The sequence below is a fragment of the Larus michahellis genome, chromosome 13, assembly GCF_964199755.1.
Source record: "Larus michahellis chromosome 13, bLarMic1.1, whole genome shotgun sequence".
Classification (NCBI taxonomy): Eukaryota; Metazoa; Chordata; class Aves; order Charadriiformes; family Laridae; genus Larus; species Larus michahellis.
The window spans coordinates 1,992,801-2,008,670 of record NC_133908.1 but is presented as its reverse complement, the minus strand read 5'-3'; the positions used below and the strand labels follow the sequence as shown (position 1 = coordinate 2,008,670).

The 15,870-nt window shown below is 48.7% G+C and overlaps 1 protein-coding gene across 1 annotated transcript; it reads right to left on the bottom strand.

Moving 5' to 3' along the window:
• Positions 1-1,999: 1,999 nt before the first annotated feature.
• On the bottom strand, positions 2,000-15,852 carry SF3A1 (splicing factor 3a subunit 1). The gene is made up of 16 exons (XM_074606294.1): positions 15,603-15,852; positions 13,791-13,903; positions 11,788-11,992; positions 10,705-10,962; positions 10,193-10,267; positions 9,300-9,450; positions 8,626-8,819; positions 7,857-7,974; positions 7,556-7,741; positions 7,072-7,193; positions 6,624-6,866; positions 5,714-5,924; positions 4,779-4,933; positions 3,864-3,965; positions 3,571-3,642; positions 2,000-2,735 (listed from the first exon to the last, which is right to left on the bottom strand). The coding sequence occupies exons 1-16, from the start codon at positions 15,666-15,668 to the stop codon at positions 2,634-2,636; spliced, it is 2,373 nt and encodes a 790-aa protein (XP_074462395.1). The 5' UTR covers positions 15,669-15,852; the 3' UTR covers positions 2,000-2,633.
• Positions 15,853-15,870: the final 18 nt, after the last annotated feature.

Genomic DNA, 15,870 nt, shown 5'->3' with positions numbered 1-15,870 from the left:
GCACTGAGTCTGTACTGGGATGGCACTGGGAAAGCTCTGAGATGGCACTGAGTCTGTACTGGGATGGCACTGGGACAGCCCTGAGAGGGCACTGGGGTTGTACTGGGACAGCAGTGGGACTCCAGAGGGGCTGGATGCACGCATACTGGCACTATGAGAGGGCAGGGCTGGGGCTGAGTTGGGCACACACTGGGAGGGGGCAGCAGGAGGACCCGTTTGCCCCTGGGGGACACTCGGTAGCCAAGGGCACGCACCTTGTCCCTTGGCAAGCACAGTGCACCCCAAACTAGCCCCAGCCCCGGGATCCTGGGTCCCCGAACACTCCGTGTCACCCGGTCCCTGCCCAGCTGTCAGCCCAGACTGGTCCAACTGGTCCCGCTCTCATAAAAACAAAGCGCAGAAGGATGGACGAGGCGCTGGGTGACAGCGCCAGCTCCGGGACCCGCCGGGACCTGTCCGGGGTGAATCCCGCTGGGCTCCATCCAACCTCCGCCCGCTCCCCATCCCCTCCCGCCCGGGTCAGCTGCCAGGTACCCAAGGACCCAAAACTCACTCCAATTCAGCAAAAACTCAACCCATTTCCAGATTTTTACGGCCGCCCCAGCCCTGCGGGTCCCCCCGGCTGCAGGGGAAAGCCGGGATAGCGGCTGTTTTGTGCGGGATACACAAGGTACAAGAGTCATCCCCGATATTTAGATGGAAAGGGGCTGGCGAGGCTCCCCCCCACAGGCTGTTTCTAGAGGGGTTTCCTGGGGGAACACCCGGACCTCAGCCCTGCCCGGCTGGAAACGGCACCCAGGGCTCGGCCAGGGATTGAAGGGACACTGGTGGGACCGGGACAGGGGTGCTCCCCCCGCTGAGCACAGCTGGAGGAGAACAGCTGGCTGACCTTAAGCCCAGCCCCGCACCGGATGCAAAAACAGGACTTCTCTATTTCAGAGCTTTTTTTTTTTTTTTTTTTAAAAATTGGCTCTGGAAACCACCACTCACTGCCCGGTTTTGTTTTCTCCAAGGCTGTAGAATCACAGACGGGTTTGGGTGGGAAGGGACCGTTAAAGGTCACCTAGTGCCACCCCCCTGCCAGCCAGGAGCAGGGACATCTCCAGCGAGATCCCGTTGTACCAATCCTCTAGTTTTTAAAAGCAAAAGGGACATGTCGTTATCGTACCTTCCTGCGGGTCCCAAACCCCCTGCCCACGCCACAGCAAGGACGGGAGCGGGCTGCCTTTGAGGGACACGTGTGCATCTGGCAGAGGCAGCAGCTGGTCACCGCTGGCCACCTGGGCTGGGCCAGCGCCAGCCACCTTCACTGCAGCAGCAAGGCTTCCTCCGCCACAAGGGAGGCGGGAGGAGGCCTGCTCTTCCCTCCCGCTCCATCCCTCTCTCCGTAAACAGGATGTTCCTGTAATGCCTGACCACCGCTAAAAAAAAAAATAAAATAATAAATGGTATTAATAAACCCAGGGCTTTGGGTTGCCCCGAAAGAGCAGAGCAGAGACCCAAATCACAGACACCCGCCTCTTCCTCAGCGCCTAAATCGCTCTCTGGCGCCTGAGACTCTGCTCTGGGTTACGTTTCCATCAAACCACAACGCAGGAATAATCTGATTTCCCGACCCATACGCTCTCCAGAACCAGGAGAAGCCAGCCGCGCGATATACAGTGCAAGACACGTTTTTCCCAATAAAACTCTCACCGAATTCAAAGTAGTCTTTCTCCCCCCCCCGCCCCCGCCGTAAACATTCATACATAAATGCTTTATCTTCAGGAGTAACTGCACAGCACTAGGGAAATTTTAACAAAACCCTTTTCTTGCAGCCTTTCCTAGAAAAGAAAAGGATTTCCTACAGTAAAAGGCTTAATCACAAAACCCCGCTGTATCTCCCTGCCACCCATCCGAGTGCTCTGAAACCACGTACATCTCCATCTAAAAAAACAAAACAAAAAAACCCAAAACGACGACACTAAAACCCAAGGAAGGGGAGCCGCGGCAGACAGAATCCCGCACGGAGCTGCATGTTTATTTAACAAATCTCAGGCTGTACAGAAGCAGCACGAAGCTGTTCAGCGCAGAGACCCACACCTCCTTTATCACAGGGAACAGCCGCGTAACGCTCATGCCGGGGAAGGACAAATTTCCACGTCAGGGTCAGCGCGAAGAGGCTCTTGTGGATAGACCAGGGACGGAGAAAGAGCAAAGGGCTTAATCAGCGTGTCAAGAAGGGAGAAGTTTTCAATTAGAAAAAAAGGTTAAATGAAGCAGCAAGCGCTGTAGCCAGACGATGTTCTTGGTCAGTGTAAATCCCTCATAGATGGCTCTAGACTAAACTGGGCACGACCTCGGTGTCGCTTCCCGAGGGAACTGGAGAGAGAGCCAGCACTCGAGCAAAGCATCGATCGCTACCAGGCTGCTGCGGTTACGTACTAGCACACTACATTTACACACTGCAGGGCTCTACCAACTTCCCCCCGCCCCGCTCCCACCAGCCACCCAAACACGGGGTGCGGAGTCTCCCTCATCAAACCGGAGCTGGCAGGCAGTGGCAGTAGCCCCTAAAATGGTTGGAGGATTCGAAGGGTTGGGGTCACACAAGCGGCAACGCAGCCACGTCGTGCCTGGGGGCTCCCCGGCTCCTACTTCTTTCTGCCTCCTCTTTCTTTGAGCGCCAGGTGAATCAGGGAGCCGCTTGTCATGTTGTAATAAGCCAGGGAGTTCGAGTCCTTGATGAAGATGCCCTGAGGGAAGGGGAAAAATTAAAAAACCCGACAGTCAGAGCAGAAATCTGAATGCTCCCTTCCCACAGACCCCATCAGACGGAGCCCTTCTGGCCCTGCTCGCAGAACAGGGGAGCGACAGAATGCTGCTGGCATTGAAAAACCCCGGAGAGATCCCCGCCTCCCAGAAGGTGGGCACTGGAGGAGCTGGGTAATTTTTTTTCCCTTAAAAAGAAAAAAATAATCAGTTAAGCTTCCTTTCTCGCTAAGGGTTAACACATTATCTGCCCACAGAAGAACTCCGAGGAGGTAAGCGCGCAAAGTCCACTGCTTAGGCAGCAGGTTGTGCCTGTGCACATGCATGACTGGAAACAAGTTATTAAAAAGGAACGGTGCCTTTCTGACAGCTCCGGTCTCGCGAGGAAGAGAGAGAGAGAGAGTGTGAGAGATCTCTTCTCTTCTGTGTTTTGAAGCAAGTCTTTTCAGAGCTGCCAGGGATTCAAGGTACCCACCTTCCAGAGCACACATAAACACATCAGCAGGAGCACACTGCTGCGTTTAGACGTCAAAACCCGCTCGTAAAATAATAGTCTGATTTCAGAGAAAGGCGTCAAGCTTAGAGGACTCATCTGCAGCAGCAACAATGTGAAGATCCACTGATGCCGCCTATTAAAGGCCTGCCCTGCTGTAACGGCGTGCAGTTCTGTACCCAAGTGTGCCCTACAGACAGGAAAAACGTTCCCCCTGCTCCTCCCAGTATCTCAGCAGGTACCTCACAACTTCTCCTTGGAAAACGGCAGTTTGGGTGTGAGAAAGCACTGAAGCAACAAAAAGGATCTGAAGGGCTTATACCCACCTCGTACTGCAGCTTCTGTTTCCCAGCTGGCATCCCCGTGGCCTCGTGGATCTTAACCTTTATAACAGACACCTAGGGAGAACCAAAGAGCTCGCTCAGGGTTTTTTTTTCCTCCGCTGTAGGGATGGGCAGCACTGCTCCCCCAGCCACCCAACCCCGCCGGGCAAGAGGCCGCAGCGTGGGGGACATGCAGTTTTACAGCTCCTGCCACGCAGGTAAACTGTTATTCACAAAGCAAAGGAACTCGGCAGCAAAACAAGAAGGGGTAGAGGGCAGGTTAATAAGCTACGTGCCTGGTCTGAGAGTGGCAGGGTGAACACCAACACTTGGCCGTTCAGCTTCCATTCCGTCTTGTCCTGCATGTTGGGAACTTGGACTTTGACCGTGACCGGACCCTAGAGGAAACAAAGATAACGTCTCTTACAGGCAAGGAGACTCAGGACTACGATAAGAGAGTGGAGACAAATTATTTATAAACACACCGCGGCAGACAAATTATCTATTTCCAAAACTAGCCACGTATCTCAACTTCTCAGTGAACACACCGAGATGTATTTGCCTCAACGCTGAGAAAGTTACTTCACCGCTACCAAAACAAAACATTTAGCTAGCTTTCTCTCATTAGTCCCTCCTTCTGCGTGCCGTTCACCAAGCACCACACGCACTCACAGTACTACAGAATGAGCGTAGGAAGCATCAGACGGGAGACAGCTCTGCGCGGATGTCCAGGAAAACCGCATAGCCGCCTTAAAGGACTGAAAACTCAACCCATGACGACGGCACTCCTCCGGAAGGAATTCAGTCTAACACTTAGTACACAGGTTGTTACGGAACATACCACATCACCACACCACCACGCTGACACTGATACATTAAATCTCCTTGCCTCTGCAGCTTAGCGGTCCTCTGCTTAAAAGCTTATTAGCAGCATTAGTTCTTCTTTACATTACTACAAACCTACCTCACTACGAGTCTAGTGTGTAGCGCTGCATTGCTCTTCCCAGTAAAACAGAAAGCAGTTCAGTTAGCTCAGGAATGAGAGTAGGAAGAGTCTGAGTCATCTGAGAGAGTGACCCCCTTGCAAAGTTCTCCTGCCCATCAGCTCCCCTTTGGGCAGCGAGCCAGCATTACCGGGCAGAGGAGGCCTGACAGCCCAACGGCGTCAGGACCCTGGCGCTTCTCAACAAGCGGCCAGCCCCCACGGGTACCTTGTTCCTGCGCAGAAACTCCTCCTCTGGAATCAGGCTGTCTTCGCTCTTCAGTTTCTTTGAGACCGGCTCATCCTCCATGGGTGGCGGGGGGTGAACAGGAGGCATGGGTGCTGGGGAAGGAACCGGAGCCACGGGAGGCGCAGGAACAAACGCTGAAACGGGATGGGGAGACACAACACAACCTGCAGTCACGCACCGAGTATACAGCAGACACTCCCTTACACAAAAACTCTTTTAGCAGACCAGTAAAGGCTGAAAATAAACGCCACAATGCATGGAGGAAGTTAACACAACCAACAGCAACATGCAAACTTCAAACGTTAGGAGGGCTTTCATATTGGGAAACAGTCCAGGAAAAGACAACAAGCGGCACAAGAGCTTCCTGCAGATCTTGCAAAAAAAGAAAGCGCTCTCAGTTTGGCATGTGGCGGTGCCAGCCCCTCGATTTAAAAAGAGAAAAAGAAAAGGAAGAATTGTTTTTCACATCGTGCTTTTCAACTTAGAAGCAGCAAATGCTATGAAGCCGCTATGAAAAAAGGGGCCAGACAACAGTTTTTCCTCCCACAACAGCAACTTCTGTAACAAGCTGTAACACCCAGTGAGGCGCTGGCAGTTCCTCTTTGCTCTGGTTCCTCTTGGAAAGCAGCGTGGATTCTTAATCTTCACCTGGGCAGGCTCCCGGGGTGATGTAACATGGGTGAGACAGAATTCTCTGTCTTTCACACTGCAGGAGTCTCGAGCGCAAAAGCACTACTTACAGCACTACTCTAAGCCGTATCAAACACCCCAAAATTCTTAACGATGGGACTTAGGGTCTGCAATCCCAATCACACACCGTTATCAGAGGCACAGAAGGAAAAGAGAATCAAAGCTCAAGCGCACATTATATAGGAATTAGCTGACAATTAACAAGAAACAGTGAAGTTACTGACCTGTCGGTACTATCATGGGAGGCGGGCGGGGGCTCATGATGGGGGGAGCAGAGGGCGGCATAGGGACCACGTTGATGCGCGGGGTATGGATAATTGGTGGCATGGGGGTGGCTATGACGGATCCCGGAGGCAAACGGACCACGGAAGTCATCGGGGGACGAGGCATGACTGGAACTGCAGAAACAACAGCGGCGCGAACGGGAGGGGGCATCTGGAGAGAGAAGATAGTTTTTCTCAGCAGGTACATGGGGCAATGCTCGGCGCTGTTCCCAGTCCTCATTAAAATAACCAGGGAAAGACACCACGGACTTCTGCTGGCCAAAGACTCGCTGGGAACCTTGGCGAGCCCACCGTATGGCCAGCCCAAGCTGCCTGTAAACAGGCACAGAAGCCTCATTAACAGATTAGAGGGCTCTTCCTTCCCTCCCCACTGGGCTATCAGAGCGCCAGGCATTTAGCAATCTTTAAAAAGGTTATTTCAGAGCCAGGCAGCAGAACCCCCGGGGCAGGAACACTGGGCGGTGGGTGAGTCACCTGTGAACGTTTCTTACCTGCAGCTACTTTTGCTCTGCATCACGCGTTTTTACACCTAATAAAAGGCCCCCACCCATTCCTTTGTCAGCCATATCTTCCTCCAAGATCTCACTGCCCAGGTTCCTCCTCTGCCCAGCTGACCAAGTCTTTTTGATACCTCTAAGGATAAAAAACTCCACTTATCTTATTTTCCCTTTTTAACGGCAAGTTCAATAGAGTTCCTCTGATGTTTCTAAATGACTCTCAAAACCATGAACTTCATGCAAAATCTGCTTCTAGGCCAGCGCCCTGCTGCTATAACCCTTGACCTTCGTCAGGACTCCCTTCTAATTAACTACGGCCACAGTAATTTGCTTTTGGAAGCCCAAACACTCACTGTGGGTGGACGAGGCACGGATGTGATAGGCTGAGCGCTTGCTGGGGGATTTGATGCCGAGGAAGGAGGGGGTGGTTGGGGCATTTCATTGGGTTTGCTGGGACCGATCTTCTCCTTGCTGTCATCTTCTGGCACCAGTCCCTTGGCCTTATGGATAGCTTCAATTTGCTCTTGGAGAGTAATATTGGCCTGAGCAGCCTGTTGTGTGCGGGCCATGCTGCCTGAGTGGCCATCCCAGGTCACCTGACAGAATAAAATAAATCATAATAACGGCGGCCTGTCCAGAATGCAATGCGAGCTGCAAATAAATCAAGAGAGCAGCTTGACAGCTAGAAGAGAGTTCAAAAGACTCCCATCTCTCTGAGCATTCATAATACCACAGGAACCTGTTAATAAAAAAAAAAAAAAAAAAAAACAACAAAACAACCAACCACAGCTTCCACTCTACCTTTTCCTCCGGTTTCTGGATTTCTTCTTCACCAATCTTTTTACCAATGGCAGTCTCTTCTACACCAAAGATATCAGTACGGCGCTCTGCCAGCTGCTTCAAGCTGCTTTCGATATCCAAACCTGCAAGCAAAAAGAGAAATTCTCATCTCAAGTGATATAATCGAAAGTCAAACATGATGAAGCCCCTGTTAACGATCTTTTAAACTGTATTATACCTAATGGCTGAGTGCTGCTCTTTCTAAAAAGAGACTGCAACTGATGGCTGGTCAGCAGCAGATAAAGCTCTTTAACTTTCTAGAAAGGCTTCAATGTACTAATGACAAGAGTATCCACAAAATCGGCACACTAAGGACATCGTACAGAAAACTACATTTAAGATGGTCCTTATCGGTGCGACCTGGGGGAGCGAGGGGGCATGCAGGAGTTCACAGAACTCATCTAGCAACTGGGTTTTCCAAGCTACGTCGGACACGCGAGCTGACCTGGCGCATAGACCTCATCATCACTCTGCTTTTCACGGATGGATCGATCACGCTGCTCCAGCCATCGAGGATCCAGGAGACCAATTCGCATGTGTTCTTGCATTTTACTGGCAGGAATTTTCTCTCCAGTGATGGGGGAAACAAGATACTCATCTGGAGCTGGAGCGGGTGGTAATGGTTTTGAGGCTAGAAAAACAAAACCACACTTGTTAAAAACACACCAGAGGATGCAGCCTAGAAACAAATGCTCTTAGTGATTATTCAGGAAGAAATAAAGATTTTCTTCACCAGCTTGATTTACCTTTGGGATCGTAATCTTTCCGCACAATGACCTGATCTGGTGTGGGAGGAAGAGGTGGTGGCATTGGGGTTTCTGGAGGAGGAGGAACCTTCTGACCTTCATCTTCATCATCTGAGCCCTTATTAAAAAAAGATATTAAATAATACAATAATCATAGCCAAATTCCTGTAGTCAAATACCCACACGTAAGATTTGAGAAAGGCATAAGAGTCCTATGCAGCGCTGGAAGAACTGATTACGCAGCTTCAAAGCAACAGAGCTACTTTGCCTCTGGACATGTATAATACAGTGGTTCCTCTGGATGATTACGATTCAGAAGTTCAGCGGACCCAGAAGAGGAAGCAAGTACTCCTCAGCTTCCACATTACCACAGCACCGCAAGCAGGGGCTTATGGTTAACCATGCTCTTGTTCCTCGTTATCAGAACAATAGCTTACATACAGCGGGTAGAGGTAGAGTCTAAAATGAGTCATCTTTTACAGCGTTCATGACTCTGTGCAGAGGAAAGTCCAAAAGGCTTGATCAGAGGAATATAAAATCCACACCATTAGGTGACAAAATTCCTGGATTTCTCTCTTGGAAATTGTATCGTCATGGAGAACACTAAAAATACCATATTCCAGAAGAAAGCGGTTGTTTTGAAATTCCATCAGAAGGAAATCTCATTTCCTCAAGCAACTGAGGAACTTCTTACAGTGAAAATGAAGAGCATTACAAACCACACAAACTTTACAGGACAAAAGCAACGCTGATTGTATTGGCTTATTACCTCATCCATATCCTGCACTTGTGTGTCTTGATCCAGCTGGGCTGGGGGCTCATCTGTCTTCTCTTGCTTTTCATCTTCCTCGTCTGACTCCACCTCCATCTCTACCTCCTCACTCTCCCCAAACTTCTCATAACGCTCCTGGATCAGGATTCGAGCTCCCAACTCTTCTGGAGTGGTAGGAGGAGGGAAATTCCCTGCAACGCAGAAAAGAGAGCTTCTGTATCTCTATCCCATTTTGTTGTTCAGTGCACAAACAGAAATATCAGTTTCTTGACTGAAAAGCAGTTTCTTTACAAAGCAGCGGCATCAAAATCTCTGGGAGCCAAGGTATATAAAAGGGAATGGATGGAATCTATACAGACCAACACCAGCATGACACCTGAAGATGAAGGTAGTTACGGATGAAAGCACCACTAGAAAGTGGGACAAGTTCTGCTGCTCTGGCAGAAGTGGAAATGTGGATGCTAGTGCAGTCACGGACTTTGTGCAAGGAGAACATTACTAACTCCAGAAAAAAAGCAGCCCTGCACACTGTCACTGGGAGGCTTTCTCCTTCATCTTTGAAGGATATGCAGCTGTAAAACCCAGGGTCTGTCAAAAATGGCATTTGAGGACACAGTCTCTACTCAAAGGGAACAGAGTTTCATAGAGGTTACAAGGCTTAACTTCAGTACCTTGCTCATTGGGCTGAAAGTCAACTGTTTCCACGACCACAAAGTCATGCCAATCAATCTGGGCGTAAGCAACACGCTCCTTTTCCTTCTCCTCCTCTTCCTTCTTTCTCTCTCGCTCCTGGAACTTTGCCCACTCCACTCTGTAATACACCTGCACAAGCAGACGTGAAGCAAGCACCAAATGTCAGTCAAGAAACACACCAGAGCCATCTCTACAGCGTCTGGAAGTTCACCCTACCAGCCCTTTCAGGGCAGTTACACAAGATCTACTTCAGAGGCCTGGCATGACAAAGAAATATTTGTATTTCATTTACAAACTGATTGACTTTACTACTTCAAAACGAAGTAACGTTGAGTAATGTACTGCACCGGCTTTGTAAACTGGTGCTCTAAAGCTGGACCTGCAGACTTCTTGAGCCAAGACCAAGCCATCCGCGTATGTCACAACTCTGAAGATTCACAGCCAGCAAAGAATTCACGGACACTTTTTAGAGCCTTGTAATGCGTAACGTCACCTTTCCATAGCAAAGGCAGTCTTTGTGACAACCAGGAGTCAAAGTGATAAAGAACATCCCGGAAGGACTGTAAGTGACTGAGATGTCACAGAAAAGTTGTCTGAGAGGGAAACACTCTACTTTGCAAAGCGCTTGGAAAGCGTATTGTGCGGTATCTACGCCTCTCCGCTGCCACACGCAAACTGTCCCAATATAAACACCAGCTGGTGGTTTAAAGGCGAGTGTGGGTACCCTGTATTCAAGTGACTCCAGGGGACACATCCATTTTATTCTCTGTATACTGGTATTTGCTGTCAGCAAGTCAGAAACACGTAAAGAGAAAAAATTCAAAACATAACTGAAATGCTTCGGCAATTTTGCAAGTTTTTCATGTAATACCTGATCTAGGACTTCCTTGGGATTTTCGGCCTCTTTCTTGAGTTTGAGGAGCAAGCCTTTCGGTGGGATCAAGATCTGAAACACATTTCGCATGAGAGTTGGTGACACTTTTTTTTGCCAAAGACCTCTTAAAAGCAATTGTTCTCTTTCCACACTGATAAAAATATCAGCAGACCCCAGGGGCTACGATCCATGTATTCTATTGCAACCCTTTTATCGCTTATTGCTCATACTTGCGTTTTAAAAATATTCACTCTTCACCTTCCAACTACCCTCCGTATTTAAAAAAAAAAACCCACAACTTTTGCTTGTATTACAATGCTGCCTGGTACATTTACGTAACAGCCCACAGTGTTCAGTGCTGCACATTGCCAACAATGTATGAGATATCCGCTTTACTTAAAGAGGGAGATTTAAAGGACGGACTCGTGGACCTGCGCGTATTTCTAGTCTGGCAGTTTTGCAGGGTTTCAGTTGTCTTCAAAAAAATCAATACTTGAGACGTAAAGTACCTTCGTGTACTGCTCAACCAGCTTAGTGAAGTAGTTGAAGAGACTGTGCTGGGGGCGAAGGAAGTCAAACTGGTAGTTCCTCTGCTCTTTCTGCATCAGCTGAGTCAAGAACTGCCGCCCGTTCCGAGCCACGAACTGCGCCGTGAGCTTCACCACATCCAAGTCAAAGGCCGAGATTGAGGGAGGATCCGCAATGAACTCAAACTCCGGAGGTGGCTCTTTTGGAACCACTGTCTCCTGGATCACCTGGGCCTGCACCTGTGGAGCAGAACGGAGATGGCTCAGTGACCAAAAAAAGAAATTGTTACCAAACACTTGGGAGAGTCCTTTTTTCCTTCAGCTGCTGCGGGAAAACAGCATCAGTCTAGATATCTTGGCAGCTGCGAGGATGAGAAAAAATAATACCACAGGGTATATCTGGACATCTGTATTTAGGCCTACTATAAAAAAAATTGTTGCTCCAACAGCTAACAAAACTGGAATCTATCAGGACTTTGGTATAATCCTCCAGGATAGTCAATACCGCACAGCACGACCGTTGGCCGTGCAAAGCATGTAAAAGACTCCAATTCAGTCAGTGCCCTTTTTCCATCCAGTACGTATATAAGGCACAACTAAACAAGATTAGCAACATTTTGTACTCCACATTTTAAGGGGAAGTTGATCCTTCCGGCAGAAAAAAAGGAAGTGTTTCTACAAAACAGTGCAACAAGCCCAAACTGAACTCCAAGGGATTCTAAAGGCTTGCAGCAATCTTTAGAGCCCTAAGCTGATACGGTCCGAGCCATCACTAGCATAAGCACCGTATCAGTCAATGCACAATCAAACATAATTGAACCAGATCAAATAGAACAATATATTGACTCTTCCACGCACAACTTTTGAGTTACCAGCAACTGAGGGATGCACATCTGCATCAAAACAAAGTCCCAGACGCTAAACTCCAAGCCTCTCAGTGCTGCCTTTTTTGCAAACGTGTAACTCCTTCATTTGCCTTGTCTTTCAGACCTCCTGCTTAACATCAGGATGTGACACAACCAGTTAGAAGCCAAGTTTTCGGGCAGAGGGAAAAGGAACACTTACCTTCTGCGGAAGCTGCTGCTGAGCACTTTGCTGCTGTTGCATGACCTTGGGAATAGCAGCCGAGGGCTCCTGTGCTTTACCCTCTTTGAACTCGCTGACTTTGTGCCGGTAGTACGCATGGTAAGGATCGTTGGGATTCAAGAAATTGAACTTAGGGTTATTTATTTCATTCTGACGAATTCGAGCTTCAAATTCTGGACCATTTCTGGGGAAGGAAAAGATAAATTCTTTAGATGACGAGGCATCAAGTCAAGTGTAAATGTCTGTTTCTTTCACAGTAATATGTGTTGATGCATCAGCTCCTCAGAAGAAAATTTTCTCTCCCACGTGGAAGGAATTTACCTCTCTCTAAGTAACTCACACCCAAGGCAGCAGCCAGCTGTACCCAGACAAGTTAAAGGCATTTGTCCTAATTTAGTCTGTAACGCTTCCCACTGAGTATTTAAGACAGTTAAAAACTCACGCTCACAAGCATTTCACAATTTCATTTGGCTACATGCAAACACAAGATGATTCGCTGGATTAGACAACTTATTGGATGAAGTTTACAAGTTACTTACTAGCCCAATTCTATTTGCTCTATTAACAAGCTTTTAAGCTTTTTTCCAGAAAGTTTATATAGGGAAAAAAACAGGCAACCATCAGCCTGGGCAGGGATTGACCACACCGAGCATTTAAGAGAGCCCTAAGTTTTAGCTCAGGTAACATCCATTCCTCTCACGCAAAGTGCACAACCATTTATTTCAGGGTAGTTTGAGAAAGTTAAAGCTGCCGTAGGATGTTTCTCGTCGTATTCTCTGGATGCCTCCAAGTCTTGTTTGGACACTCCACCTCTTCCAAAAGGAGGTCTCTACAATGCCAAAGGATAAACACAGCCCCTTCCTTATCCTCAAAGAAAGCCACCGCTCCTTGGCAGCGTTTTAGAGATCAGTTACACAATAAGTGTCTTTGACTAGACCAGCATTTAGCAATTGTCTTAAACTCACGGCAACAACCATCCCTGTTTTAGTGAGGTGAAAGCACATAGCGTTCAGCCTATCTGGATGCCATGAAGGTGAAGAATTTGCACGGCCAGCTGAGGGGTATTTACCTTCTGTGCTACTTGTACGCTGCAGGAAGACGAGGATTCGGTCCCCTGAGACCTCACGTAGAGATAAGACAGCCAGAAATACTTAAGCATTAAAAAAACGACAGAGAAAGATGGCCTATGCAGCACTAGCAGCTTACACTTGCAGAATGATGACATTAGGAAAATGGAGGAAGTCCAAATGAGTAAAATTTATTCAACTTTTAGACTCCTGCCCTAAATTTGACATTTGTACTCACGCTAATCAATCTGCTACAGTCAAGAGGGGAAAAAAATCCCATACACATCACGGGCAGCTCATCTATGCTAAGAGAGGCTCAGACTGCTCTCTGGAGGAACGCACTTCTCTCCCTCTGGCTGGCAAGGGAGAGAGAGAGAGGTCGGAGGCTTGGAGGAACACACATCCCAGCCGCTGGTGTGGCTCACCAAGCTGTGCACAAACAGGGATGGGATTTACCCTCAGGGCCTAACAAGCAAGCCAGCACCCTTGCGCTGGGAAGTTCATCACCTACCACGTGCCTACAGACTAAAACACAGACATGACTCCTCTTAGCTTCATCACTCGATGGAGCACCTCTAACAAGGCTCCCTTTCTACCTGGAATTTTGTTACCCCTTCAGATCATTCACAACAGGAACTGTCACCTGGTTATTGCAGTACACGCTTTACGTTTTGCCAAGGACTTTATTTTACTTACTACCACAGTTTTTCTAGCAAAGTGTGTCTTACACCTCTGAAGTAGAATACCATGATTTCTTTTGCACAGTCTCACTGGTATAAACTCAATCCTGAAAATCCTGCATGTAAAGTCACGCGCTGTGACCTGCTTCAGTTTCTGGAGCTGCATAGATATCAGCACTGCAGACGAGAAGTGTGAAAATGCCCAGAAACATGAGACGACACCAGTGTCATTTACCTGGCTACGAAGCTGGCAGTCTTGTCCACAATATTCCTGACCTCCGGAGGAGGATAAATAATTCCTACCACTGGCTTGGCTGGTGCCGCTTCCTCTTTTGGTTCCTCTTCTGGCTGTAATAAAAATAAATATATACACATATATACAGTCCTCTGTACTGCTGCCTCACAACTATAGCAACTATTCGAAAGGTGAAGAGGTGGTGGCGCAGGAAGACATCTTTCATTGTGGTGTTTGCAATCAGTCAAGATACTAAATTCAAACAGCCCAAATCAAAGCTGAAAAAAAAGAGAAGGAACTTCAAATAATATTGAGTAACATACTGTACACCAGCATCAGGGGGTGAAAAACAGCCTGGCAGGATGCAAACCCAGACGAGGTTTATTTTCAGGTGGTTGAATAGGAAAATTCATCTCACTTCTTTCTCAACTTCCTCATCTACATTGGGAGTAACAGTCCTAACACACCTTAACAAATTGTTGTGCAATTCTGTGCTTAATGAATGCCATGTAAGAATTAAGTATTCCAAACAGCAATCCAAATGGCACACGGGACTGTCTACCCTCCTCCTCAGCTCGCAATTCACTGAATTTTTCCTGACACAAAGATCTGGTTTAACAATCTGAATCACCCATCCCACAAACGAATTCCATGGCTTCTCAGGGTGGGAGACAATGTTTGTCGCCTTGTCAAGGGCACTCGCTGCAGGGGTGGGCACAGCAAGGCAACGAGGAAGGTCCCTCCATGGGAACCAAAACAAGTCCTCCCGGCATTTTTACTATCTCGGCCTTGAGTCCGAGTAGGTTTATAAACACCTAGCCAAGAGGCAGCATAGGGGAATGGCTGTAACAACACATCTAGAAATAACTCTGCATTGCGCAACAGGTTGGGAAGCTATCAACGTTCCTCGAGGCCTGTGGGACTACAAGAAGGGAGAATCTGAATGGAATTCCACATTGAATAAAACATAGCGTTTAATCCCACTGCGGTTGCATCAAAAGCTGTTTTGTAGAGAAAAGCTCTGCAGGGCATTTTTCTCACTGATATTATAAGAGGATCCAAACTAAAGTCCCGGAACCCTCCCTGCAGATGGCTCTGTCTTCCAGTAAGGCCAGACGCTGCTCTTTGCACGACACTAAAGATGTCGCTCCTCTTTCCTCACCACGTAACTTTGATAAGAAAAGCTGTTACAAAAGAGAACCGGTCTACAGGAAATGTTTATAATCTTAACAGGGACAGTCAGGAAAATTTGAAAATACCAGCACCACTACTAGCTCTGCAAAATCCATGGGGGCTCCAAGGCAGAAAACATTCTCAAGTCAAATCCAATCTTAATAAAGTGTGTTGAGGAGCATCATAAATATTTTTAGTTCTCATTCCCGCTCCCTCTGAACAACATCATCTCGATGAACCGAAGGATAAGGCAACACCACGCTTGAGAGATGTTTTTATTTAACCGTGGTCCTGAGTCGCCTTCTGAACTTCTGTGCATAAGAGTCATTGGGATTTTTTGGAGGGAACCGCGGTTTTCCTCCTAATTGTGCCAGCTACACAAAATCACCCAAGACTGTCAATCAGACCAGTTTCCTACACCCGTAAGTGTGTGAAGCTGAAGGTGCGGTCAGAGCAGCAGCTCCAGCTATGCTGGAGCGATATTCCCATTTCGGGAAGAGGCTCCTGCAGAGGGGAATACGTCCGAGAGCAAAGAGAACCAGGGAGGGAAGTGTAAGAAGGCAGAGACCGAAATAGCCCCAGTGAGCCCTGCTTCCCCGCCCCCCCAGCGCGGCCTCCCCCCCTCAGCGCGGCCCGCACCGGTTTGCTCTCCGCGGGGGGCGCTGGCTGCGCCGGAGGCATGGCTTGCACGGGTCCGGCCGGCATGGTGCTCCCTGGGGACGGGCGGGGAGCGCTTCCCCGCCGCTGCCGCTGCTGCTGCCGCCGCCGAGTCGAGCCGAGCCGAGCGAGGGCCGGAGAAGGCCGTCACCGCCACCGACGAAATGGCGGCCGCACGCCAGGCGCTGCGCACGCGCGCCGGAAGTGACGTCAGCACGCCACCAGCAGGCGCAGGTCCGGCGGGGGTGGT

Bases quoted from the DNA above. Each gene is read 5' to 3' on its own strand.
- SF3A1 (XM_074606294.1), bottom strand. From the start codon at position 15,668: ATGCCGGCCGGACCCGTGCAAGCCATGCCTCCGGCGCAGCCAGCGCCC. The intron at 9,451-10,192 runs GTATTACATGAA...CTGCTTGTGCAG, and splicing joins CCAAGGAAGTCCTAGATCAG to GTGTATTACAGAGTGGAGTG. The intron at 6,867-7,071 runs GTAGAGTGGAAG...TTATTCTGTCAG, and splicing joins TCCAGAAACCGGAGGAAAAG to GTGACCTGGGATGGCCACTC.